The sequence below is a fragment of the Leptonychotes weddellii genome, chromosome 1, assembly GCF_054177405.1.
Source record: "Leptonychotes weddellii isolate Sample4059 chromosome 1, ASM5417740v2, whole genome shotgun sequence".
Classification (NCBI taxonomy): Eukaryota; Metazoa; Chordata; class Mammalia; order Carnivora; family Phocidae; genus Leptonychotes; species Leptonychotes weddellii.
Window position 1 is genome coordinate 106,919,274 of NC_138369.1, and position 26,632 is coordinate 106,945,905.

The 26,632-nt window shown below is 35.4% G+C and overlaps 1 protein-coding gene across 1 annotated transcript; it reads left to right on the forward strand.

Annotated features, from left to right (window-relative positions):
- On the forward strand, positions 1 to 26,419 carry SEC62 (SEC62 preprotein translocation factor). Its single transcript, XM_081829354.1, has 8 exons — positions 1 to 159; positions 7,857 to 7,965; positions 9,415 to 9,520; positions 14,161 to 14,365; positions 14,614 to 14,706; positions 17,096 to 17,156; positions 19,655 to 19,774; positions 23,504 to 26,419. Exons 1-8 carry the CDS (start codon positions 124 to 126, stop codon positions 23,968 to 23,970), a joined length of 1,197 nt encoding a protein of 398 aa, XP_081685480.1. The 5' UTR covers positions 1 to 123; the 3' UTR covers positions 23,971 to 26,419.
- Positions 26,420 to 26,632: the final 213 nt, after the last annotated feature.

Consider the following 26,632-nt stretch of genomic DNA (forward strand, 5'->3'; position numbering starts at 1 on the left):
CCTGGGGGGTCGGCGGCGGGCGCCAGCCGCCAGATTACATAACGGGCCCACGCGCGCTCTCGCGAGGTTTCCACCGCCCCCCTCCTCGCTCCACGTCAGAGGGAACCGGGCGGAGCGGCCAACATGGCGGAACGCAGGCGACACAAGAAGCGGATCCAGGTAGTAAAGGCGAGCCCTGGGGTAGGGGACTTCAGAGCGCTCGGCAGTAGAAGAAGCGAGGGAAGCCCCTGGAAGGGCGAGCGAAACCGAGGGCGACACAAGCTGGGGTTCCGCTGCGAGGTCTCCGGGTGCGGGCTGCGTCGTTGTGAGGGGCCTGGGGGGGGGGGCGGTGTTGGCGACGGAGGAGAGCGAGGCGGACGTGGTGGGGCAGCGGCGGAAAGCAAAAGGCGCCCCTTGGAATCGGCCGCGGAGGCGCGGCTGCCAGCGTAGGGTTTCTGTGACTGTTCCGGCCCAGGCCTGCGCTGAGAGGTCGGCCTCCTCCCGAGCTCAGACACCGACCTCCCCGGGCTCCTCCCCTCCCTTTTCTGCCTCATTCTCTCGCCTTAGTTATCCCGAAATTAAGGCCATGGTAATTAGGGTAGAAGGAGATGGAGGACTGGTTGACCTAAAGCAGCCGGTTCTTTGTGCGCAAATAAATAGGAGGAACGTAGGAGAGGGAGTAATCTGGGTTCGGTCAGCTGCCCCGGGGGCCCGGCCGACGGTCTGCCTATCCAGATGTTCAGTTGCGTATACCCTCCTTTCTCTTCAGTGTTACTAACTTAATAGCCCAATCGAAGCTTTCCGGCTCTTTCAGGCGATACAGTGTAAATAAACACAACCTCATTGGTACTGCAGCGACCTGGTCATGCAGAAACCTTTCACATGCTAGTGTGTTAGCCTCATAACCTACATAACATCCGTCCCTTGTTCCACATATATGTTATCTGTGCATTTCTTCCCTGCAGTTTTCCCCCTGTTGTTCTAGCTTTTTGCCAAGAGGATTAAATAGAGGAACATCTTAGACTCAGGATGTTTTTATTAGTCAGTTGTCTTATTTTATCTGCCTAGAAACCTTCATATGTCATCATAAATTGATAAAATGTTGTAATTTGTTAATATACTAATCACAAATTGTTACTTTCTGTTTCTTAGTATTTCATTGCTTAGAATGACTTTTTCTGTTTAGTGTTTTATTCCTCCATTAAAAAAAAAACACCTTTGTCACTTAATTGGCCTATACAGGTGATTTGAGCCATGCACGTTAAAATTCTCCGGAAAACTATGAAGTACTAAGAAAAAAAGATGCCAGTGATCAGTAAATTTGGAATTTTGGAATTGAGCAGAAGTAAGAATGTAGTTCCTAACAAAGTACAGAAGACAATCAAAAGGGACAAATTCCCCCAAGTTCCAACAGGTCATCAAACCAGGGTTTAAGATTATTATGGAAGAAGTTTCTAATTATACTATTCCTAGTTTCAGAATTTAGGATTATTGGTTGGGTGTGGATATATAATACTTTCATTAGAATTTGTATTGAAGTTGTTGGTTAGATTTGTAATTACTTAAATTTATGCATATAGTACATGTTATACCCTTTAATAGACATTATTTGTATATTTCAACTTTCGTTTAACATTGTTGTAAAGGTGATCCTTACTTTTGAATAGCTGCTCTTTTTTCAGTTTTGATCTTATATTAAACAGTAAGGTAGACGAAGAAGCTGTGTGGTAGTGGCAGTGGCAGGGAGCTAAAACTTGGGCCAGACTGCCTGTTTGTACCCTAGTTTGACTAATTATTAGTTGTGTAACTTTGGGCAAGTTACTTCAATTTACAAATTTTAAAAAAGGATATGTGCCTCAAAAAAGGGTTGTAGAGTTATTGTGAAAAATAGGTGAGTCAGTGATTTGTTATTAAAGGTTGTAGAAGTTAGTAAAAGAGTGTTTGGCATATAACTCCTTCCTTTCCCTTCTCCAAAAGGAGGAAGGATTTAGGATAGTTTGTTTTGGTTTTTGTTAACCACTGTGATACGCTGAAGAAAGACTAACAGCTATCCAGTAAATAAACCATTAGGTTGTGAGTTCCATAAAGTATAGCTATTTACCTAATATTGTTTATTTGAGGATCAGATAAATACGTGAGGATCTTATTGTTAAAAATCAGCTTGACATATTGCTAAATGAAAATATATAACATTTGTTTTTTTCCGTCCTGGAAGTTTATACATAGCTGCGCTAGAATGTTGTGGAGATCTTGGGAGTGCTACTTGGAGTACTACTATGCAGTGTTTAACAAATTAATAAAAATGTAAAATATAACAACCTTGGGTTTCTCTCCACCCACCCCGTCCCAAATCAGAAACTATAATATTGGCATCGCTTTAGACAAAAAGATCAAATGTAATGACAAAGTTCAGAGTTTAAGTTACAGAAGAGATTCTATTGTAAGACTTTGGGCAAAAAAGTCTGTAATATCAACTGAATTTCCTGTTGTTTGTTACTTGATGTTTCATGTTTAGAAAAGATTTTTATGTTTAATAGGTTCAAGTGACCTTGAATTGTAATTTGTACATTGGGAGAAATGATTGATACAATTTCAGGGTTTAGAAAAGTAGCTAATTTATTTGCTTTTTCTAGTGTTACATAATTTCAGATTCTGATATCCCATCAAAGTTGGAAGGAAGGGGACTATTTTGTCACATTTTCTTCTTGGATTCACTTTACTGATCACTGAAAACTGGAAGTGTGCTACATGTTTATTAATGTTATAATAGGAAATTTTAATGATTGAGATTCTCAAAATGAGAATGATGTCAATCAAATTAATGGACCATTTGAAAATAATTTTAAGATTTAAGAAATGAATTATGTAAGTTTTTAAGAATATACAGTATGTGCTTGTTGGCTAACAAAGTGCTTACTGGTTTGGAATGCTGGTATCATGAAATTTTAGAGTTGAGAAGGATTTTCAGATAATAGAATTTGTTTGGAATCCTTTTGCACAAATGCAGTTCTTATGTAAAAGCAGGATGATTGGCCCAAAGCCCTGTCACCTCAGTACCCCACTACCATCATCCCATACCTCATGGTCCTTTAAGCTATTTTTAGGACCAACATCTAAAAGTTTGCTAGGTATAAAACGTATTGATCTAATATGTCACCATCATTTTATAGATAAACTAAGGTTCAGTGAGGTTATGTGATTTGATCCAGGGTCACTCGTCAAGGTAGTAAAACCAGACTTAGACCAAGTCTTCTAATTCCCAATTGAGTGTTCTTTCCACCTCCCCAGTGATAAAATAAAAATAAATTATTCCAAAATGCTTTAATCCTAAAATTTTTATATTAAATTATATAACATAAAGTTTTAACATAACTTGTCCCTGCTAAAGAGAGAAACATCCCATTTAGTATTCTGCTTACGTGTATTCAGTTGAGTTTTGGGACATTTAAATGGCTTACTAATTCTTAGAACTTTTATAATCTTCATCTCAGTTAATTTTATTGCACCCATCTGTCTGCCTGGCAGTAAAACCCTGACATATCCTGGGCCTTGATGCTTAATTTCAGAAAAGGGAAGGAAAGAGAAAGTTTGTGACCATACAATCTGACTCTCTCAGACCTTCTGAAGAAAATAGAAGGAACCCAAGAAGCCAGTCCTAAGTCTGAAAACTCCCCCAGAGGCTTAATGAAGGGCTTGCAATAGGAGTGAAACAGTGGGGTATTTACAGAAGGGCACTGTCATAGTCAAGATACAGAGACTCTTGAAAAGCTTTATTAGTAATATGCTGTGTGACTTTAAGCAAATGATTTATCTAAGGTCCCCTCCAACTTTCAGATTTTACTGTTAATCTATTTGCATTTCACAAATATTTTATACTGCTTGTATGAAGATACAAATTTATGATTTGTGAACTAATCTTTTTCTTTTTTGCTTCCTTCACTCGACAAATCAACCAAGCTTATTTCTATTGAATATAGCAATTTAAAAAATTCTGTAAGATTGAAGACTGGCTTATTGACTCTTTATCTAATATTTTTTCCCAAAAAGGTTATCATAGATACTGGCTAAAATAATATATAGTTAAAAATGGTAACACCCCTATTTCATTATTGTATTTGCATCTTGATCTACAGTAAAAATAGTACTTGTTAAGGAACTTAAAAAGAATGTTCTAACCAAACTTTCAACTTATATAATTTTGGATTGTGAGTTGTGACAGCCAGCATTTTGGTATTTGGGTGCAAAGATGGCAGTCCAGCCTCAAAACCTATTGGCTCTTTCTTTGCTTTCTCTTTCTGAGACATTTGAGCTCACTGATTGAGCTATGAAGTTCTTTTCATTTGAGGGTTGATGAGCTGGCTTCTCTTTATTAGTGGTTGATGCTATTCCCAAAGGCCTTCACTTCTTGTTAGAAGGTTTCTAGAAAAGTTATGAAAATATTCTGAAGATTTGTTCACATCAAAAGGGAACAAAGAAGGGAAGTACTATAGTCTAATGTATAAACAGGAAGAGGATGACTGTTTTATACACTTTAGGCTGCAGCAGGGGAGCAGTGAGAGTGAAGACTCCATGGCAAGATCTTCTACCTAACCAGCTTCCCACGGTCATGTTCTCTTGGTAGTCTTTTTTTTAAGATTTTATTTATTTCTTTGACAGAGAGAGACACAGCGAGAGAGGGAACACAAGCAGGGGGAGTGGGAGAGGGAGAAGCAGACTTCCCGCGGAGCAGGGAGCCCGATGCGGGGCTCGATCCCAGGACCCTGGGATCATGACCTGAGCCGAAGGCAGACACTTAACCGACTGAGCCACCCAGGCACCCCTCTTTTTATTTATTTATTTATTTATTTATTTTTAAAGATTTTATTTATTTATTCAGGAGAGACAGAGAGAGAGAAGCAGAGGGAGAAGCAGGCTCCCAAGGAGCAGGGAGCCCGATGCGGGACTCGATCCCAGGATCCTGGGATCATGACCTGAGCCGAAGGCAGACGCTTAACCGTCTGAGCCACCCAGGCGCCCCCCAGGCGCCCCTCTTGGTAGTCTTTTATAGCAATCCTTCTTTCTGTCTTCAGAGCCCCAGCAGATGGCACAAATTCTATACTTTTCACCTAAAGGCATTCTACAATATGTATAACTTATATGTGATATAATGAACATTTCATAATTCACAAAAGAAAATAGAAACTTATTAAGGATCAAGGAAGGTTATCAGTTCTGTTATACCAATATCTTGATAGACTTCATTACTTTTCTTGTCATTTTCAAAGGAAGTTTGATACTTTAAAAAAGTATCAATGTATAAGTAACTGTGTCTACTTGGGAAAGATTATCTAAGTCCATGTTTTCTGGGTCTCTTCTGTTCATTGTTATTTAGTAGTACCTTTACCAAGGTGGGGAAAGGAATAAAAATAGATTACTTGAGTCTGTCTTGAGGTTGTTTGAAGACTTTGGTGAACTTGAAGTTAATTGTTAAAATGAGGTTTAAAAGTGTTGTGGATTCATGTAGAATCAGATTCCCTACTGTATAATAATAGAATGAACTTTTGCATTTCTTATGTATCCTTATATCAGATTTTACATGTGATGCCTCTGTCAAAAAAATCATTAGATTAGTACATTTATACCTCTCTTTAGTAAATAGTTTGAGTGCCAGTATGAGTATAAACTTGTCACATATAAAGTTGATGTGCTTGGAAAATACATGTTTCTGGAAAATAACAATTGCTATTTTGGATAGTTGTAATAGAGTATAGTTATTACACCTTACAAATTTTGGTATTAACTGAAACACCCAGAGGTATTCTAAGGTATACACACAGTAAGTATGTATTTGAACAATTTATGTTTATTTAGACTTATGTCACATGGTCATTTTCAATCAAGCATATCCCAGTAACAACTTATTAATTACATAAAACTTGACAACAGATGTATCAAATGAGAAAAAAATTGAGCATATGTGGGTGTGATTATAAAATAGAATTGTTTCCATAAGCTAATTTATAGTATCGCATTATTTTCAACTATTTATAGTATTACTTTTTTGGCTGTACCATGAATATATGGGATATTATTTACTAATAGATGAGCCTCCTAGAAATGCATTGTATTATACAAGCACAATTAAATACTACCATTTAACATATGATATTAATACATATCAATATATTTTAGTGTGATTTCAAAAATTGAAATACAGACTTTTCACCCTTTAGTTTGTCAGAAAGTATATTTTGTGGCTAAGCTCCAAATCATTATGAACCTTGTAGCTGTTAGTGAACTTGGAGTGTAACATTTTGTTAATTAATTTTGTTAATAGTGTTAATGTAAATTTTTAAGATTTTTCTGTGATACATATTTTTTATATAAAACTAAAGGCTTTTTATTCACACAGATATTTGGTTTTTACTGTAGTCTTCATTTGGATTGAATGGTTTGAGCTTTTAATTTTTATTGCCACATATAACCCCCAAATGGGTTACTAGCAGAGTATAAGAATCATGCACTATTAATTGGGCAATTGGAAGTAGAGGAGTTGGAAAATGCAGAGGAAGAAATAGGAGAAGTAGCTACCAGGTGATTTAACAACCAAAGCACAGGCTTTCACTTCAACAAATTATTCCTTTTCAGGATAAAATTGAAGCTGGAAGCTTGGTTTTTTGTTTCCTCATTTTCATCAAACATAACTGAATTCAGACTTACCTAAAATTTGTAGGAAAACTGACGTAAAGACAGATGATTTGAGTAGATCATTTTTTTCTATTTTGTGTTATTAGAATGTCTTGTCTAAAACATAACTGTCTTTAGTAGCATTAATTGTTTTCAGCATCCTACATTCTTGGCAGATAATTCTTTACTAATATTTGGCACTTCGTTTAGTTAAGAAACAGACCTTCCTGAAATCATTCACATTTAGATAATACATTGCTGGAAGTAGTGCTTGAGTATGTATCATTCTTAAACATGAAATTAAAGACAGTACTTTTGTTACAGTAGCTTATAGCAATAAGACAACTTATACAAGTTGAAGATGTATACAAATGTAGACTGCCTTCATTTTCTTCAGTATATGGGTGGTGAGAATAAGTACACAGGAGGAATTGTCAACTTAAAGGAGTAGTTCAGAATGTAAGGAAATAAAAAGAAGATAGGAAATGATAAACAATGAAGAAGATAATAGAAAATTTGGAGAAAGGAATGGAAGAAAGCAAACAGGGAAGGATTAAAGCAGCCTTTCCAAACTCTTTGTGTACTTCCATTAATGAGTTAAATTAGATTATAATTTATCTGTTTATTGCATTTTTATTTTTGCTTCACCCCTACTAGGGAAGAAAAGAAGAAAGACAAGGTGAGAAAAGAGTCTCAAATAGTCTTATGGCTCCCACACTGAGACAGCTCTCTTTGGTTAATCTGAGAATTCCTCCTACAGTCTTTTGTCCATTGTTCAGGGTTCATAGCTTTGACTATTACTTAATATTTATTTATGGCACCTGTTTCTACTTACTTTTGACATTTGGGCACTCACTATTGGCAACCTCTTAATCTTTTAAATTATTGCTTTGTGGCTTATAAACAGATCAGGCAAGAGTGAAGGTGAACTAGTACAAAGTAGTTACCATACTGGAAAAACAACTCAAAATAAATAAATGCCTTGTAGCTGAGGCAAAGAGGCAGGTTTTGACCCTATCAACATGTATTTTAAAACACGTGTAATTTTAAAAATCTCTATTCTGTCTTTTGTATACATTACAAGGTCTGCTCCATAGAAAGCTTGAAAGAAAGGCTTATACTTCACTTTAAAAGATTTGCCAAACACATCTGTAAATTCAGTGCGTGAATTTGTGAAGTAAATGATTATATTAAATATTCTTATTTTGCAGGAAGTTGGTGAACCATCTAAAGAAGAGAAGGCTGTAGCCAAGTATCTTCGATTCAACTGTCCAACAAAGTCCACCAATATGATGGGGCACCGAGTTGATTATTTTATTGGTAGGATTATATCAGTAAAATGATACTAGTGTACATATTTTATGAAGATAATTAAATTTCAGTTTTGTAGGTGTTTTAAAAGTGCTTTCCAGGTATGCTTGATGAAGCTGGATGATGGGCATATGACAATTGATTATTCTGTTCTTTCCTTTTATGATTGGAAATGTCAACAGCAAAAGATAAAAGGGGCACCTGGGTGGCTCAGTCAATTAACTGTCCAACTCCTGATGGAGCTCAGTTCATGATCTCAGGGTTGTGAGATCGAGCCCTGCATAGGCTCCTCACTGGGCATGGAGCCTGCTTAAGATTCTGTCCCTCTCCCTCTGACCCTCCCCTGCTCTCTCCCTCTTAAAAAAAAAAAAAAAAGGTAAAAGAAAGTGCTTTGTAATACCATTTGTTGCAAATTTTAAAAATAAGATTTATTTTCAGTATTAATACTACCTTTTGTTCAGATAGTATATGTACTTGAAAATAATCTTTCTTTAAAACTCTGGAGTAGAATTCAGTGTGAAACAAGTCTGTTGGAACTAATGTGGGAGCTTTGGTTCTTCACATCACCCAAAGAACATGACTATAAGCTAATGTCATCTACAGTATAGCCCCATAACTCAACCACTAACCACTAAATGGTTGAGTTTGCCTGTCTCATTGATTAAGATTGAATTGCCATTACAGAGAAGAAATTTTGTTATCTTCCCTTTCTTTAGTGTTACGATTAATGATTTTGATGTTCATTAAAAATAAAAATAAATGCTATTCTCTTCCGATCTAATATATTTAGCTTCTTCTGGTGGTAGCAGTAGATTTTCCACAGAGCTTATTTCTCAGTGGGTAACAGTAAAGCTTGATAACAGAATTTCCATTACCATGGGAGAGGAAGATTTTTGGTTTGTTTAGCCTACATTTAATTGTGATTATTTGATTAAGAGTGATACTTATATTTATTTTAAATGTTTTTGTTTAGAACATTTTCCCATAACATTTTACTTAATATTTTTGAATGTCAGTTATTTCCCAGCATTACTTTAAAAAGACCCTTATTGCTATGTTTCATAAATTGAGGTTTGTTTTTTTTTTTTTTTAAAGATTTTATTTATTTATTTGAGAGAGAGAGCACATGAGAGGGGGGAGGGTCGGGAGGGTCGGGAGGGTCAGAGGGAGAAGCAGACTCCCTGCCAAGCAGGGAGCCCGATGTGGGACTCAATCCAGGGACTCCAGGATCATGACCTGAGCCGAAGGCAGTCGCCCAACCAACTGAGCCACCCAGGCGCCCATAAATTGAGGTTTTAAGGAACTGTTTATTTATCGTGATCATGTCCAACTCATTTTCCTCTGGATTTGGTTTTATTTTCTGATGCCAGAATGTTGATATTTGTCTTATAAATTATTATTTAGACAGACATAAATTCCCATGTATACTAAATTTAAAATGACAAATTTCTTCTTCAGCTTCAAAAGCAGTGGATTGCCTTTTGGATTCAAAGTGGGCAAAGGCCAAGAAAGGAGAGGAAGCTTTATTTACAACAAGGGAGTCTGTGGTTGACTACTGCAACAGGTAGTGTTTATTTCTTAGTGACGGATAACATAAATAGTAATATCAAAATACTCGCCATAGTCCAGAAGCTCCTTACCCATTTTTATTATTAAATCTAGTGATATTACAGCATAGCTCAAATAGAACTTTTACATGCAACCTGGATTTTTTCAATACCTCTGGAAATGGCATTTATTTGGTGTTAGATATGATATTTTCATAATTTTTTTTTTTTAAAGATTTTATTTATTTATTTGAGACAGAGAGAATGAGAGAGACAGAGAGCACATGAGAGGGGGGAGGGTCAGAGGAAGAAGCAGGCTCCCCGCCGAGCAGGGAGCCCGATGCGGGACTCGATCCAGAGACTCCAGGATCATGACCTGAGCCGAAGGCAGTCGCTTAACCAACTGAGCCACCCAGGCGCCCGATATTTTCATAATTTTAATTTGTGTTCTATTATGTTTGTACATTTGCCAGGCTGACTGAACTGAAAGATCAGCAATAAAAATCATATACCAGTGCCAAAAGTAACCAAAAAATTCTTTTCTAGGGCAAATGGCTAGGGAGTCTTTTCCAGAACTTTGGCAGGGATTCTTAATAGACCTGTTATGCCTCGGTTGGTTGGTTGGTTATTTTTGTGCCTACACGGGGTTATTAGTCAGGTACCCTTCCTTATTTTGTTCAGTGGTTGCTCATGTTTTCCTGGTAAAATCAAGGCAACTACAACATCTGCCTTTTCTTGATTCCGTGGTGAAGTATTGATAGTTCAGTAACAGGTCCATGTTTTTCATAATTGGTACTTTGGGAAACATCAAAACTGAAGTTTATAATCAGTAGGAATTTAACATTTCAAATTATTTTATAGCCTTGGTAGTGAGATACACAAAGTATTTACTAATGTATTGTTTAATGGCATTTAAAGTATCAGTCAGATGAGACCCATTTAAAAACCACTGTTTCACAACCTGGTTTTAAAACTGTGAAGTTAAAGAATTATCAAATATTTCTTAAAATTCTTAATTGCCAAAAACTAAAGTCACTATTGGACCTTTCAAAAACAATGGAAGTTTCAGTGGTGGGGCAGGAATGAGCTAACAGTGGTATAGCTGGCATTTTTCTCTACAGCCATTTATGTAGAACTCCAAAGTGCAAATTTCCCTGCCTGCCTCAAAGTAGATTTATTTTGTATATATGGTGTGAAAATTAAGAGATGCTATACATGCAAAAACAGAGAAGTTAGGTAATTTACCCAAGGTCACACAGCTAGTAAGTGGTAGAGCCAGAATTCTAAATCCAGCACTCAAACTCCATAGTCCATGCTCTTAACCACTGTGGTATACTGTCTCCTCCAACAAAATGAGGATGCATTTAATGAAACAAAAACTAAGATGAAGGATTCGTCTGTGAATACTATTTGAATATTAAATCTGTGAACCCAGACAGAGCAGCCAGTATTAACCCACATCTCTTGTCATTTTAGGAACCTTCATACCGTGTTCTATGAAAAGCCCTAAAGACCTAGAGATACACTCACTTTTCATTGTATATGTTATTCCCATTCATGTCAGGTTGTTTGTGTCCTTTCTGCACTAAAATAGAGAAGCATAACCACCTAAGTTCTTCAGAGCCACTTCTGATAACAAGCATGGCCAGCCCTCATGGGTTCCAGCCTGACTACAAACAAAACCAGGAAGGGACATTTGTCTAGTCTCATTTTATAAAACTGATAAGTGGACTTGAGGGAGTCTGAAGAAAAAAGAAAACAGGAAAGTGTAGGATGGTACAAAGCAGCCTTTTCTAATATGCTCTGTGCCTCTTAATGGCCTGATTTGAGTATGAACCTTTGATCTAGCACCATTCTAACTCCATGTGACTTTGCATCTCCAACCCACTAGTCCAGTAATGTCCTTCTCACTCTCATTCATATACCACTTAATAAAACTTCACCATTGCCACATAGGTGAAAGTCTTAAACACATGTCTGGCTTCAATAAATGTTTATAAAACCTGAAAAAAAAAAGTACGAGGTGAGAAAAAATATAAGCAATTTAATAATTTTGTACAAGATGCTTTTAACAATCCATTTAAATTTATCAAATATCTATTGTATTCCAAGCCCCAAGAATACAAAGATGACTGTGACTTGGTCCCCATCCCCAAAGTACATATTCTAGCCTATTAGAGAAGAGTTATGACTGATTACAGTGCATTGCGTTCTGTAAGGAGGACAGGGATGAGAAAACTTCAAGAATGGCTTCACAGGGGAAATGTTTAATCAAATTTTGAAACATAAATAGGTGATTACTTGGGAAACAATGGGAGAAAGGACAGTCAATCCTGGCAAAGGGGACAGAACATACTGGGAGAAGGAAGTAGTTCTGTGAAAATGTAAGAGAGCTTTGTTGAGTGATTTGTACTATATGATGTGTTAAATAAATGGAGACACTGATTTTATTATAATAGTAAATATCATCTCACTTTTCCAGCCATAGAGTGAGTTGAATTAGGCATTCTCTAAAGACCTACCAAGGAATAAGTCAATAATTTTACTTATTACTGAATAGATTGATGCTGTAATGTAATAATATGAAACCAAAGTGTGTGTGTGTGTTTGTGTGTGTGTGTATTCCATAACTATTAAACAAAATTAAGATTTTGCTATAGCAATAATAATGCTAACTTTGAGTACATATATTCCAGGCACCATGCTATAAACAATCTGTGTGCTTCTCATTTAGTCCTAGAAACCCCTGTGAGGTAGATACCCCATTTTAGAAATTTTACTAAAATTAAGTAATTTACCCAAACCCACACAGTTAGTTAAGTGGTAGACATGGTATTTGAACTCATGTACCTGAATGTGAACTTTTCAACACCAGTTTGACTGGTTAATAGTCTGCAGTTGACCCTTGAACATGTCAACCCCCACACAGTCAAAAATCCATATTTTCAACTCCTCCAGAACTTAACTACTAATAGCCTACTGTTGACCGGAAGCCTTACTGATAACACAAACAGTTGACTAACACATATTTTGTATGTTACGTGTCTTATATGCTGTATTCTTACAATAAAGTAAGCTAGAGAAAAGAAAATGTTATTAAGGAAAACATGGGGGGCACCTGGGTGGCTCAGTCGGTGAAGCATCTGCCTTTGGCTCAGGTCATGATCCTGGGGTCCTGGGATCGAGTCCCACATCAGGCTCCCTGCTCAGCGGGAAGCCTGCTTCACCCTCTCCCACTCCCCCTGCTTGTGTTCCTTCTCTTGCTTTGTCTCTCTCTGTCAAATAAATAAAATCTTAAAAAAAAAAAAAAAAAAAGGAAATCATGGGAAAGAGAAATGCATTTACAGTGCATACTGTATCTATCAAAAAAACAAACCACATGTAAATAGATGTGCGTGGTTCAAACATGTGTTGTTCAAGGGTCAGTTGCACCTGGGTAATAGGTATTAATGGTAGAGTTTTTGGGACATTTCAGACAGTTGCACAATTTTATGCTATATAGATCTTCTGAACAAGTAGAAGTCCAAATGAGAAGACCTAAAAGTTAGTTTTGTAGAGATGTTCATGGGGTGGACCTAATTGGGTAGCAGAATAAAGCCCAACCAGGCAGTTGAAAACACAGATGCCTCAGAGGGCACAGCATAATGACCAGAAATAAGTGGTCACTGGGCTGGAAGGAAGCATAAACTTAACAAGTGGTATGATGTGTTGGAGCAGGTATTAGTGGAGGTAGAAAGGTGGGTAGTCAACAGGCACAAATAGTGGCAATAAGACCTAGCTTATAGGTTGTGTTTTGGTAGTTGTACATTATCAAGGAAGGAATGAAGGAACAAACCAAGAACTCTGAAATTGGAACATAAGATTTGAAAGGATGGCTTTTAGGTAACAAAGGTAAGGGCAACCCAGTTTCTTGAGTAGGATTATGAGGTTAGAAAGGAACTACCACCTAGATTGACTTAATTTTGGGTCTTCTAAGTTTATCACATAAATGAATAAAGCAAAGATCACCTAAGTAGTTTATAGTCTAGTGAAGGGGGCAGACAGACATAAATTGTATGTTAAGTTAGAAGATAAATGCTATGGATAGGATAAGAGGAAACAAGAGGGAGGGCTGGGGTGGGTTTGTAATTTTAAACAGGATAGGGCTAGTTGAGAAGGTAACATTTGAGGGAAGACTTGAAGGAAGTGAGGGAACATCAAGAAAGACAGCTGAAGACATGATTTAGATCAGTCAAATCATGGGCACACTTTTAATCTGCTAACATTTCTTAAACTGTTGAATTTCCCCTTTCTTACGTCTGCTCTTGAATTTGAGACTTAACATTAAATAAAAAGAATCTTGATTTACTCTTATGAATTCAGAGAAAAGTTTCATAAGGATAATTCCAAGCCTATAATCTGTTATATCTAAATTATATAGTTGAAAAATGATGAAAATTAGGTTGACAAAAATTTTATATAATCACATTGGCAATACAGGGTTTTTTTTTTTTTAGAGGTGGAGTTGACTATTTTTCCATTGATTTACTAGTTGTAATTTCTTTTGTGAGTTACCAATGTAGTCTTTGCTCATTTTATTTGGGTTTGGTGTTTTTTTCTTTTCAGTCTGTATCTGTATAGTTGGTAAGGAACGGAATGTCATACATTTTTTCCATAGGCTTTTAAAGAAGCAGTTTTTTCACCGGGCACTAAAAGTAATGAAAATGAAGTATGATAAAGACATAAAAAAAGAAAAAGAGAAAGGAAAGGCCGAAAGTGGAAAAGAAGAAGATAAAAAGAGCAGGAAAGAAAATCTAAAGGATGAAAAGACGAAAAAAGAAAAAGAAAAAAAAAAAGATGGCGAAAAGGAAGAACCCAAAAAGGTGATTTCAGCTACATTTAAGTAAAAATAAATTATTATGTGCCTATGATCACTGGCATATGAGCACTTTTGAAATGCTGTGCAACAAGCACTTAAAAGATAACTATATTAGGGTTCTTATAAATACCATGGTTGAGAATTTTTATCTCTGTGTCTCAAAAGTGAAACTTTTTTTGACTTTGTGAATGTCTTACTGTTTTTTGCTTTTTGTAAGTCTTTTTTTCTTCTGTCTAACTTGTGTTTTAATAGGAGGAAACTCCAGGAACTCCCAAAAAGAAGGAAACTAAGAAAAAATTCAAACTTGAGCCACATGATGATCAAGTTTTTCTGGATGGAAATGAGGTGAGAGTATCTAGCTTATAAATAGAAATTCAGTTTTCCATAGGAGTTTTTAGAATTATCTTTGGTAACTTTACTAAGAAAAGAAGTACTTTTGGTAAATCTAACCATGTAGATACTACTCTTTAAAAAAAAAAAATCAGTAATTTCTCTGAATTTAGAATTACAAAAAATGTATAAGAAAATTAGTCAGAATTAGGTTTAGCTGTCTATGAGTGATAGGAAATCTGAAATAACAGTGACTTAAAGTAGATGCTTGTTTCTCTCTAATCAGTGAAGTCTGAAGGTAAATAGTACAGATCTGGCAGCTCTATGGTGGAGCTATTTGAGGCAATTAGTAAAGGTTACCTTATGGTCCAAAATGACTGCCAGCCTCATAGCTGCATCCAAAGGAGGAAAGGAGAATGAGGGACATGCCTCCTCTTTAAGGACACCTTCCAGGAAGCTAGCAGTTGCATTTCTGTGTGGATTCCAGTGGCCAAAACTTAGTCACATGGTCATGGCCTACCTGCAGTAAAGTCTTAGAAATGTGCTTTTTATACTGGTGGTCATTTGCCCAGCTAAAATGCAGTATTTCCTTTACCATCAAAGAAAAATGGGTAGAAGGGTTAATGGAGAACACCTACAGTTTTGTGCCTCTTATAATCAGACACACTAGGGGCCTAAAATTTTCAGCATTACTTGATGCTTTACTCAAGGAAATTGTTTTTATTTCTTTTGTAATGGGAGATTTGTGTGATGGTAGCCTTCCATGAAGATTGCTTAGTCATTTAACCAATACAAAAACATGAGTTATATACTGGCCATTGAGTTCTTGTGGATTTCAAGACCTATTTTTTCTGTTATACTTAATATAAAAGTAGTATATATAAAGTAGTGGTTCCTAGAGCTATGAGTTTGAAATTCTGGGAAGGCTTTTCAGAAAATACGTGCTCTTGGCTCATTCCAGACATATTTGCATGAGAATCTATAGTACGGAATCTAAGTGTGTGTGTGTGTGTGTGTGTGTGTGTGTGTGTGTTGTATAATATGTTCCAGGGTGATTCTGATGTGAACCCCTGGTTAAGAACCACTGTAATAGAAGACCACGGGTCTTCCCTAATGTGAAAGGTCAAATACCTTCAGTTAAACATCAAGCATTAGCTGTATGCAAAGACATTTTTATAGGTGCTCGGAATAGCATGATAAATAAGATAAATTCTTTTCTTGGAAGTGCTTTATACTCTAGCAAAGATACAAGCTTTTACACATTACTGTATCACAGTGTGGTGAGTGTTACGATTTGAGAACATCAATTAAGAATATTAAGTTTAATCAAGACAGGATAAGGAGAGTCTGGAGACCTTGAACACTTGAGCTGAGCTTTGAAGGACGACTGGCAGATTACCAGGTACACTGGGAAGAAGTTACAGATCTATTAGGTGAAGGAAACAGCCTGAGCAAAAGCAGGGGTGCTTGCATTCTTGAAAAGACTATATTTTATTCTGTAGAAAGCAACATGCTTTCAAACTTTTAAAGCTGGGAAATGTCTTTAAAATCTTGGTTTTTAGAATGCTAACTGGCAGAAGTGAGGTCTGTGGATCTGATTTCCAGGGGAAATGTGCAGTTAAAAAAGAGGAGTGGAATCCCCTGTGTTAGAAGTAGAACCAAGTCAAAAAGACAATAACAAAGAACTCTGGTCAAAATAAAATCAGGAAATGGAAGAGTACTGATATTTATAGAAACTAAGATAAAACTAGGAGTTTTAGATGGGGATTGAGCAGAGTTCTGATTGTTCTAAATGAAGTAAACTTCTCTCGTGTAAAAGTAAATCAAGCTTTAAAGCAATGGTTCCCAACTTACAGGCTATAGACCCTCCCCAAGGGAGTAGGCAATGTAATTATGGCAGATAGTCATAGAATCTTTATGTTCGGTAAGCATGAACTTCATTAATGATTCTTTGCATTTCATTGATGGGAGTCAACAAGGTAGAGTTGATTGCTGCTGGATCTGTAATAGGGCCTGGCTGGATCTATCTTAACTGTGCTCTTAGCCCAGACTGCTTCTACTTATACAACTGTACCATTACATTAGGGACAAAAAGTTGTACAGTTGCTAGTCTTTGGGTTGAGAATAAGTAATGGTTGGCACACATGAACAAATTGTTAAGTTCATGTAAGTATGTGGAAATTTACTTAAGTGTATTACAGAAGTTATAATTTTGAAAATAATTTTCTAACTAAATGAATACCTAAAGAAACCCTACTACTGAAGGAAGGGTCTTAGAAATTTGTTTACCTTAGGAAGTAGTTCTTATATGTTAAGAAGTTGAAAGCAACTGTAGTAGAGGATATAGAATTAAGCTTAACTTTCTAATGTAACCTTAAGCACTGAGGTTTCTTGATTTTTCTAGGTATTTGTGTGGATCTATGACCCAGTTCACTTTAAAACGTTTGTCATGGGATTAATTCTTGGTAAGTACAATCTCTAAAATTTAGAAAGGAAAATAAAAATACAAAAGCCGTGAAGAAAAATATTCAACATAAAATAGTTATTTTAAAAGAGGTGTACTTTAAATAAAGTCAGAAGATAAATGATAAGCTGAGGAAAATAGTTACAAGACATGAAAGCAAAAATTAAGAGATTAACAACCCCGTAGAAAAACAGTAAAGGTAGCCCACAGAAAAAAAAATACAGTGATCAATAATCATGAACAAAACATAATCACACATAATAAATATACATTAAAGCAACCATGATTAAGAGGATTACAAAGTTTGATAGCACCGAGTCTTAGTGAAGGTCCAACACTTAACAAAAAACCAACACTCTCCAACAGTTGATTGTATGTCCATTGTTTTAGTTTTTATGGAGAACATTTTGGTGATGTCTTTCAGATTTTAAATGCACAGACACTAAGCAGCTGTGCTGCTTCTAGGAATTTATCCCATGACTGTTCTTAATACAGTTATACAAAGTATCTATTCAAAAATGTTCATTGACACATTCTTCTTTTTTTTTTTTTTTTAAGATTTTATTTATTTGAGAGAGAGCTCATACACTTGACCAGGGTAGGGGGGTGGGTAGAGGGAGAGCAAGAAACAGACTCCCCAGGTCCCCAGGGAGCAGGGAGCCCCCATGCGGGGCTCTGTGCAGGGCTCCATGCAGCTCCAGGACCCTGGGATCATGACCCGAGCCAAAGGCAGCCGCCTAACCAACTGAGCCACCCAGGCGCCCCTCACTGACACATATTCTAATTATTCTAATCCAAGTCCCTCAGACTATATAGGGTAATTAGCAATTATCTTTTAAATTTTAAATGTCTATACCTTTTGACCTAATAATTATACTTCAAGAAATTTATCCTATGAATATCCTATGTATACTACCCTAATCACAGTTGCACAAATGTACAGTACTTTGGTATTCGTTGCACTGTTGTCTGTAATAGAATAAAACTGGAAACAATTCAAGTTCCTGCATAGGAGAATGGTGAAATAAATTATAGCACAACTGCACACTAGAATACCATGCAGCTTTTAAGAATTAGGTAGGATATACTGATGGAAAAATATCTAAAATAGATTAAATGAAAAAAAATTATAAATGTAAGAAGAATATAAGCTCATTTTTGTAGGAAAAATATCCCATGTAGCTAGTTTTAATTATACATAGGCAGTCTCTGGTTGTATAAATTAGAAACATAACAGTAGTAATCTCTGGGGGTAGACCAATAATTGGATGAAGACTTCACTTTATACCTTTGGATTGTTTTTCTTACCATGGGTGTGTGTTATTCCTATAAGTTCAAGGTGGGAGCCTGGGAAGGAGGGTATTTAACAAGTAGAAAAAAATAGTCAAAAAATAAGCATGATCAATATGATAGCATAGGATGGGTGCCTGGGTGGCTCAGTTGGTTAAGCGACTGCCTTCAGCTCAGGTCATGATCCTGGAGTCCCTGGATCGAGTCCCACATCGGGCTCCCTGCTCGGCAGGGAGTCTGCTTCTCCCTCTGACCCTCCTCCCTCTCATGCTCTCTGTATCTCATTCTCTCTGTCTCAAATAAATAAATAAAATCTTTAAAAAAAAAAAAAAAAAAAAAAAATATGATAGCATAGGATCCCATTCAAAATAACTCCGTTAAATACTACCCAAATTGCTAATAACTGTTTATCACTTACTATGTACTAGTCACTTCGCTGAATATTTTACATGCATTGTTTCATTTCATCCTCACGACAACCTTTAAAAAAGAGGAAGAGGCACATATTAAATATAAAGTAACTTAGCCTTGAAGGGGTTAAATAACTTGCCCAGGGTTACTTAGCTTAAAAATGATAGAACTAGAATTTGAATCCTGGTCTCTGTTGCTCTCAAGACCTAAAACCAGACTTCCGATTTCTTCTGATTATTCCATGTAGTCCCATGGTACTTGGAAAAAAACTGGAGATGTTTGTATCCAGTTTCCCTAACTACCAAAAAACTATCAGAATCACCTGCTGAGCTTTTCAGTTTGTAAATGTCAAAGCTGCACCTCAGACTCACCCCTCCCTGAGGGAGGGATCTTCGGAATCATTTTTTAGTTAGTGTTGTCTGGTGATTGTTTCTTTAAGCTGCCCTATTCAGTAGGCAGATATATTCAAAAAATAAGACAGACATTGCTTGAAAACAGTAGCAGTCGATCATTTAAGGAGCTAACAATTTCACATTTTTAGACACTTTTTTCTAATCATATGTAATTTGTACTAGAAAAAATCCTAACCTAAAATCAATAGTGAAAATGTTAAGTTGAACTATGTGAAATGGCTAGTAATTTACCATTTTTTACCTATAAAAATGGCAATTTTTTATGTTTCAGTATGTTTGCATTTCAGTTCTACCCCCTAGGAAAATACTCTCTGTTATTGCAACCACACCATTTAAAATTTTAATCTCAGAGTTATCTATGTAACTTTGTCATTTCTCGTTCTAGTGATCGCAGTGATAGCAGCCACCCTCTTCCCTCTTTGGCCAGCAGAAATGAGAGTAGGTGTTTATTACCTCAGTGTGGGTGCAGGCTGTTTTGTAGCCAGCATTCTTCTTCTTGCTGTTGGTAAGTATTGTTATCAGTAAATTTGACCTTAGTAAGGTAGATACCAAGCAGTTGGGACTGCAGTCTGGAGCTTCAAGTAAAGCTTAATAGCAAAACTAATGTAGACAAATGAAGTATATGGACCTACTTTTTGGGTCATATCCCAAAACTGACTCAAGTTTGAAATAGAATATGTACCTAATTCAATTTGGTCTATTGTGAAGAAAAAGTATTTAATGTCTCTTAATCTTCATGTAGATCTGTTTTAAAGTTTAGCCACCACAAAGACTTTAATATTTTTACAGGGGTTGTTCATTTATGAGGCACAATACTTTAGGTAAAGCATTTTTATATATTGACTTAAGGCAAATGAAACTTGTATTAAATGTTTAAGTTCTATGTGTGTATTCAATAAATGATTCTAAACAATTGATTTGCCATTTGGGGAAAAATTTTGCACCCGTATACCAAAATAAATTCTAGATGCATTAAGGGGTTTTAAAATGGTTTTTAAAAATCAAACAAAACATAAGTAATGTTTTTTTACACTTCTGGATGAATAGGGTCTTTATAGCTAAAAAGAAACCAATATAAAAATAACTCACTTCAAATGAGGAAATTAAAAAACAAATGATTAATAAATACATGAAAAATTCTCATCACCAGTAATCAAACAATAAAATTAAGATAATGTAGTTTTTTGCCTGTTTAATTAGGAAGTTTGTTTTTTTTTAAATGGAAATACTCAATGCCAGGGAGGGTTTGACTAGAAGGAAATACACCTAAATATAAATAGTGGTGATAGTTGTGAATACTTTCTTGAATATACTTGTCTGTATTTTTTACAATGAGTATGTTACTTAAACTGTGAAAAAAACCAACAAATATTATTTTACTTAAAATCCTAGTCTTTGAAGATTTTCCCACATAGGGTGAGCAGGTCTAATTTAACTTTTACTTTGAGAAAGAAATGGGAATTTTTCTCAGCTTATCTAAAGTTGTATATTGATTTTTAAACTTCTATATATAATTCTTTGGTCCCTGTAGAGTTTATATTGGCATATGGTACTAAGTTCTGATTGTTTTCCCCAAATGACAAATCCACTTTCCACCAAGACGTGAGAGAGTACTTCCTGTACAGAAAGAAAAAACATCAGAGTATTGACCTAACGTCTGTTGTTAGAGGACGTACTTTGATTATCCGAGCTGAGCACATGTTATTCTGAGGTTCTGTGATATATAGTATCCTATATTATAAAGCATTACTCATCTATTCCTAAGCAATTTTCCTCTGCATGTCCATTCACCCTGGACATCAGGGTGTCCTGAGTTAGTGCCACCATCCCTGGACCCAGTGGCTCATGTAGTATTTTCATTCAATTTATCATGTTTATGGGCCTCCCTTTTCTCTCTGTGATCTCTGACTCTGTGAAGCTTTCTTCACCCACCTTTCATATTTTCCCTCCTCTAACTTAGTCACCTTGAGGAAGGAAGTCCCCTGATGCTTCTGCATATAACACAGCACATTTGTAGGCCAAGAAATTATATTTAAGATTGTGAAGCAGCTAACCTAGTGGTAGTATACTACCTGCATCAAGAATGAGAAGCTATAAACTTTGATCTGACATTAGATAGAATCAAATTGGTTATCTTCAGGTTCTCAAATCCCTGAAAATTTAGAAGCTCTTTGAAAAACTTCAGTGAAGATTTAACTCTACTGAATAGAATTACTTATCTTTTATTTAAACTAGTATTCACAATAAGTTATAGTTATTATATCATTTTGCTCTTTAAAAATACCATTTTTTAGTAGTGTTTTTTATCATTTTTCATTTTAAATATACTATGAATTTAAAAATGCATTGTGGATTAATAATCTTGTGAATTAAACTATAAAACAAACCCAACATTTTGTTTATGTTAGAAAATGCAATTCCAAATATGCTTTCTTTTTTTTTAATTTTATTTTATTATGTTATGTTAGTCACCATACATTACATCATTAGTTTTTGATGTAGTGTTCCATGATTCATTGTTTGCGTATAATACCCAGTGCTCCATGCAATACATGTCCAAATATACTTTCAAATAGTTTTCATCTGTAGCCCACTTATAAACTGGGTATTTTATATTATCCTGTGAAATATTATATATTGGTCAAAATTATATTTGGTGCGCCTTTGAATATGTATAAGGCCTTTGACAGTTTTCTAAATGTGTCCTTTTTAGTGTAAGAGCAGTATGGCAGTAAATACACAGTGGTTTTCCCATGATTGTTCCATGTTTGCCCCTGGTAATCTAATGCCACATAAAACCTGTTGGAGTTTTGCTGTGCGCAATTTATATATGTGGAGAATTTAAGTTTGTGCCATTTCTGTATTTTTCTTTTTTTGGATTTGAGTCAAGATTTCCAGTTATGGACCATCTGTCTTATAACCCTACAACGTCTATCATAGTATCATAATTTTATTTGGAGAAAAAAATATGTGGCCTCCTTAAAAAACATTCATTATTTCTTTTTATCAGTGGAATTTATTCTTAAATCATAATTTCAAACATATTTGCCTTTTCTCTTTGTACCTCAAAAGACATCAATGTGTACAGACTTTTAGAATATTTATGTTCTTTGTGAAAATAGTAATTACTACTTCATAAAAGTCAAGGCAGTTATAACCATTTCCTTTTAGTTATCCCAAGCAGACTAATGGAGGAGGCACAGATAGCTGAGCTTTTTTCAGACCTGACATGAAAATGGTGATATAATTGTAAAGAAAATGAAAAGCAAAACAAACCAAAATCTGTCATAATTGTTTGTCCATAACATTCACATAATTATTATGACCTTAAAAAAAAAAAAAAAAACAGGAAAAATCACACAGCTCTGTACAACTGGTAAATTAAGAGAAAACTATATGAAATACTGAGGCTTGTGTTTGTGAAAACTCATTACTATAAACTTTAAAATTCTCAAATTCTTCCATTATCTAACCACAGTTTCGAGTTTGAGTTTTGAGAGTAACCTCAAGCCCTACCGTTTTATTATTTCCTAATATTAGGAGAGGAATGGCCCCTAAATAAGCAGAAATTAGATAACTAGTTAACAAAATTGTAGCCAGGAAAGGTATGTTCAGAAGTATGTAATTTTACTTAGAAGACTTACCGTTCAGGCAGAGTAGGCACATGCCTTGGATCCGTGACATATTTAGGGCCCTGTAGAAATGTATTTTCATTTCTTTTAAAATCAGAAGTAGTAATATGTACACATGTATATAGTAATGAACCTATGCATATTTGTATTTATACCAATATGGTCATAAAGAGTATAATTTTTAATATTTTTTTATGGAGGTATTGCCTCACAAAGGCAAAAGTGCCTAGAGTCCAGGAAAGTCATGCTGCAGCCTTGTTTTTTCCCTTTTAAGGGCTTCTTAAAATATCCTTCATCCCTGACTACATTTATTTCCTTTTTCTTATACTGTGGTCTCATGCATACTTAAACGTCCAACTGAGGCTATGCTTATTGATCTACGACATAGCAAAGTGTGCCCTCAGGATCAGAGCAGAATGCTCTGCACCAAGGATACTGTGGTTGCTGCCATAAACTAGCCAGGATTTAATTGTTTATATTCAAGTTACATGTAATGTGCAAATAATAAACTTTATGAATATTTTTTCAGTTTTTTGTTAAATATTCCCCGTTATCTGAGTCAATGCTTGAGTTATTCAGTTAGAGACATTTTTTTCCTACAGCTCGTTGCATTCTGTTTCTCATCATTTGGCTCATAACTGGAGGAAGGCACCACTTTTGGTTCTTGCCAAACCTGACTGCTGACGTGGGCTTCATCGACTCCTTCAGGCCTCTGTACACACATGAATATAAAGGACCAAAAGCAGACTTCAAGAAAGATGAGAAATCTGAAACCAAAAAGCAACAGAAGTCCGACAGTGAGGAAAAGTCAGACAGTGAGAAAAAGGAAGATGAGGAGGGTAAAGTAGAACCAGGGAATCATGGAACAGAAGGCTCAGGTGGAGAACGGCATTCAGACACAGACAGTGACAGGAGGGAAGATGACCGATCCCAACACAGTAGTGGAAATGGGAATGATTTTGAAATGATCACAAAAGAGGAACTGGAACAGCAAACAGATGGGGATTGTGAAGAGGAGGAAGAAGACAATGATGGAGAAACAACTAAATCTTCACATGAAAAATCATAACCTGACTAATTTGGGACTAAAAGTGCAAGAGGTTGGATTTTCTATGTTGGCTGATCATCCTAATGTACACATTTGTAGCATTCTTTAAATCCATTTGCTGAAATGTATTTGACATCCAAACAATTATATTCAGTCCTTCATTTCATAGAATATTATTATTGGTACAGTCTGAAGCCATTTATAAGTTGTATCTATTTGATAATTTTACAATAAGTAGGTCTTATTCGTTTTGATAGTTATCAAAGATGCATTTTCCACAATGATATTTAGATTAATGGCATTTTTGATAGTTGTATGGCTTTTTACTATTAGATTAATCAAAATAACTAAAACGGATAAAAAAGAAACCCCAACATTTCAGATTGTGCATAGTTATATAGCCATTTCACAGTTTCTTTAAAATGAAATGCTTAAACTCCTTGTTCTTGATGGTTAAGCTTTGGTTGAGTATAAAAGTATACCAGGAAATTTCTTAAGATTCTGAGTTAGCAGGGTTCAAAAGCATTTTGTGGAAACAAGCCAACTAGTAATACAGCAACACTTTTAGTTTAGCTACAAATTCTCCTTTTCCAACTTAGGAAATCCAAACTGATTTGTACATCTGACTCAGAGAAAGATAGTCATCTCCAACAGAGAAAGCGAAACAGCATTGGTTGGAAGGCGATGGCTCTTCTTCCCATTTCCTTGTCGTAAAGTAAAATGTATTCTGTACATAATTTACAAATAAACATTTTATTTTAATTGTTACTTATTATTTAGACATTTTCTCAACACTTAAATTTGTAAAATTAAGACCATGTAAGGGTATGTTTTTAGAGAAATGGAAGTTTCAATAACCCACAGAACATCTGTGATCTTTCTACAGCAGCTTCAGTTTTGTGCCAACATTCCATGTATTTGAATATGAGTTAAAAAGATCCTTATTAAATAAGAGCAGACTTAAAGTAGCTGTTTGTATGCCTTAATGTTCATTTTGATTTATCTTAAATCTCTACATTCAGAAAGGAGGTACAATATTATCAGACCAGGAGGCACTGCTATGAAAGATAATTTACTGTTCTAAAATATCAATTTAAAATAAAGAACATAAAAGAAAACATAAGAGAACCATTGGACTCTAATTGCTTTGAACTAGTTTTGCAGTTTGATTTTATGTCTTGCATACCTTAGTTACAAATCTTTTGGAAAAATCTTGTGTTTACCTATGAGCATAATATCATTCCTTGGACTTCTACTCTTATAAAATGATAATGAATATTAAATTATTTTCCTTCAGTCACAGAGCATTTTGCTTTGTAGTTGAAATAGGTGTTATGGGTAGGTCTTTTTTTTCTTTAGGCTGTTTCCCATCTAGTGTTTGACTAAAGATGTTAAATTTTTCTAATTGTGAAAAAAGACATTTTCTGTATACTGACACCTTTTATGAAACATGGTTTGACTGCTTCTTTATAGTATTCCTTGTAAGTGGACAGAAATATGGCTATTTGATGTTAATGCAACTCTGTCAAGGCTGCAAACAGTCATTTTAAAAGTTTCCTCCTAGCAAATGTTCATTGATTTAAGTGCCTGGGTGTTTTCCCCCTCACATTTTCAGAGCTCTACTGCTTACTTCCACAGTAAGAGTATGCATAATTATAGCTTCTGAGCTTCTTAATTACCAGTAGCACTAATACTTTTTTGGGGTATGGTAATGGTACCAAAATTGTTTTTTCAAAAATAAAAAAATGACTTAACTTTTACTACTATGATAATACCCAGGCACTCAATATTTATCCTAAAGCTCTTATAATATATGTAGTATGTCTAGTCTTAAAGACGTCTGGAGCATGGCAAGAAAGTCAGCTTCTCATTGATGTTTGTGGATTCTTACAGAATTTAGTACAAATTTTTATATATATTTGGTGGTCCCTGGGGAAAAATATCATTCTTACTATGGTTAGAAAGTGAGTTAGAAATTTCAGCTCAGTGTCTTCTACTATACAAGGTTGTATACTTTAAACAACTATAAAAATCAAAAGGCTGCCACTATCAGACACCTCAGAAGAATAGCTGGCTGTCTTTGTTGGCTAACATTAAATATTCTTAGGCCAGAGCATGGAGGAGCTGTTTACATTAGTCAGTGAAATGGTGATTTTTTTTTTTTTTAAAGGAACTTCAAGTTTGCTATGCTACTGTAAGTAGAAGCATGAAGCTTTTGGATAATGTAGGATTTATTGTGGAGTAGATATAAATTGGCCTAACTAAGGATTGAATTAACCAGCTGAGTCCAGGTAATAAGAATAAAGCATATGTAATTGTTCTTAAAGTCAATGTATTAGATTGTTTTCACTTTTCCCTCCCACTAATTTTAATTTTCCAACTATATGGCCTAGACAACTTGAATTGAAATAATTTGGATTTAGTCAAATACTCTTCAGAAACTAATAAATTTTAATGTAACACATCAAAATTATGCAGTGGTGATGGGTTTTAATGTTTCTCCGCCCCTTTGGTTTTGCATTATAAGTACCAGTTAGTTGCTGACATAGAAAAACCATCTTTTGTAAATTGAATTTTCTTTTTTGAATCTTTATTAGGAACTGGAAGATAGCAAGTACAGTTGATTGTTGTTCTTCGTGGCAGTTAGATTTTATAGTCACCACTAACACAGAATTAATGCTGA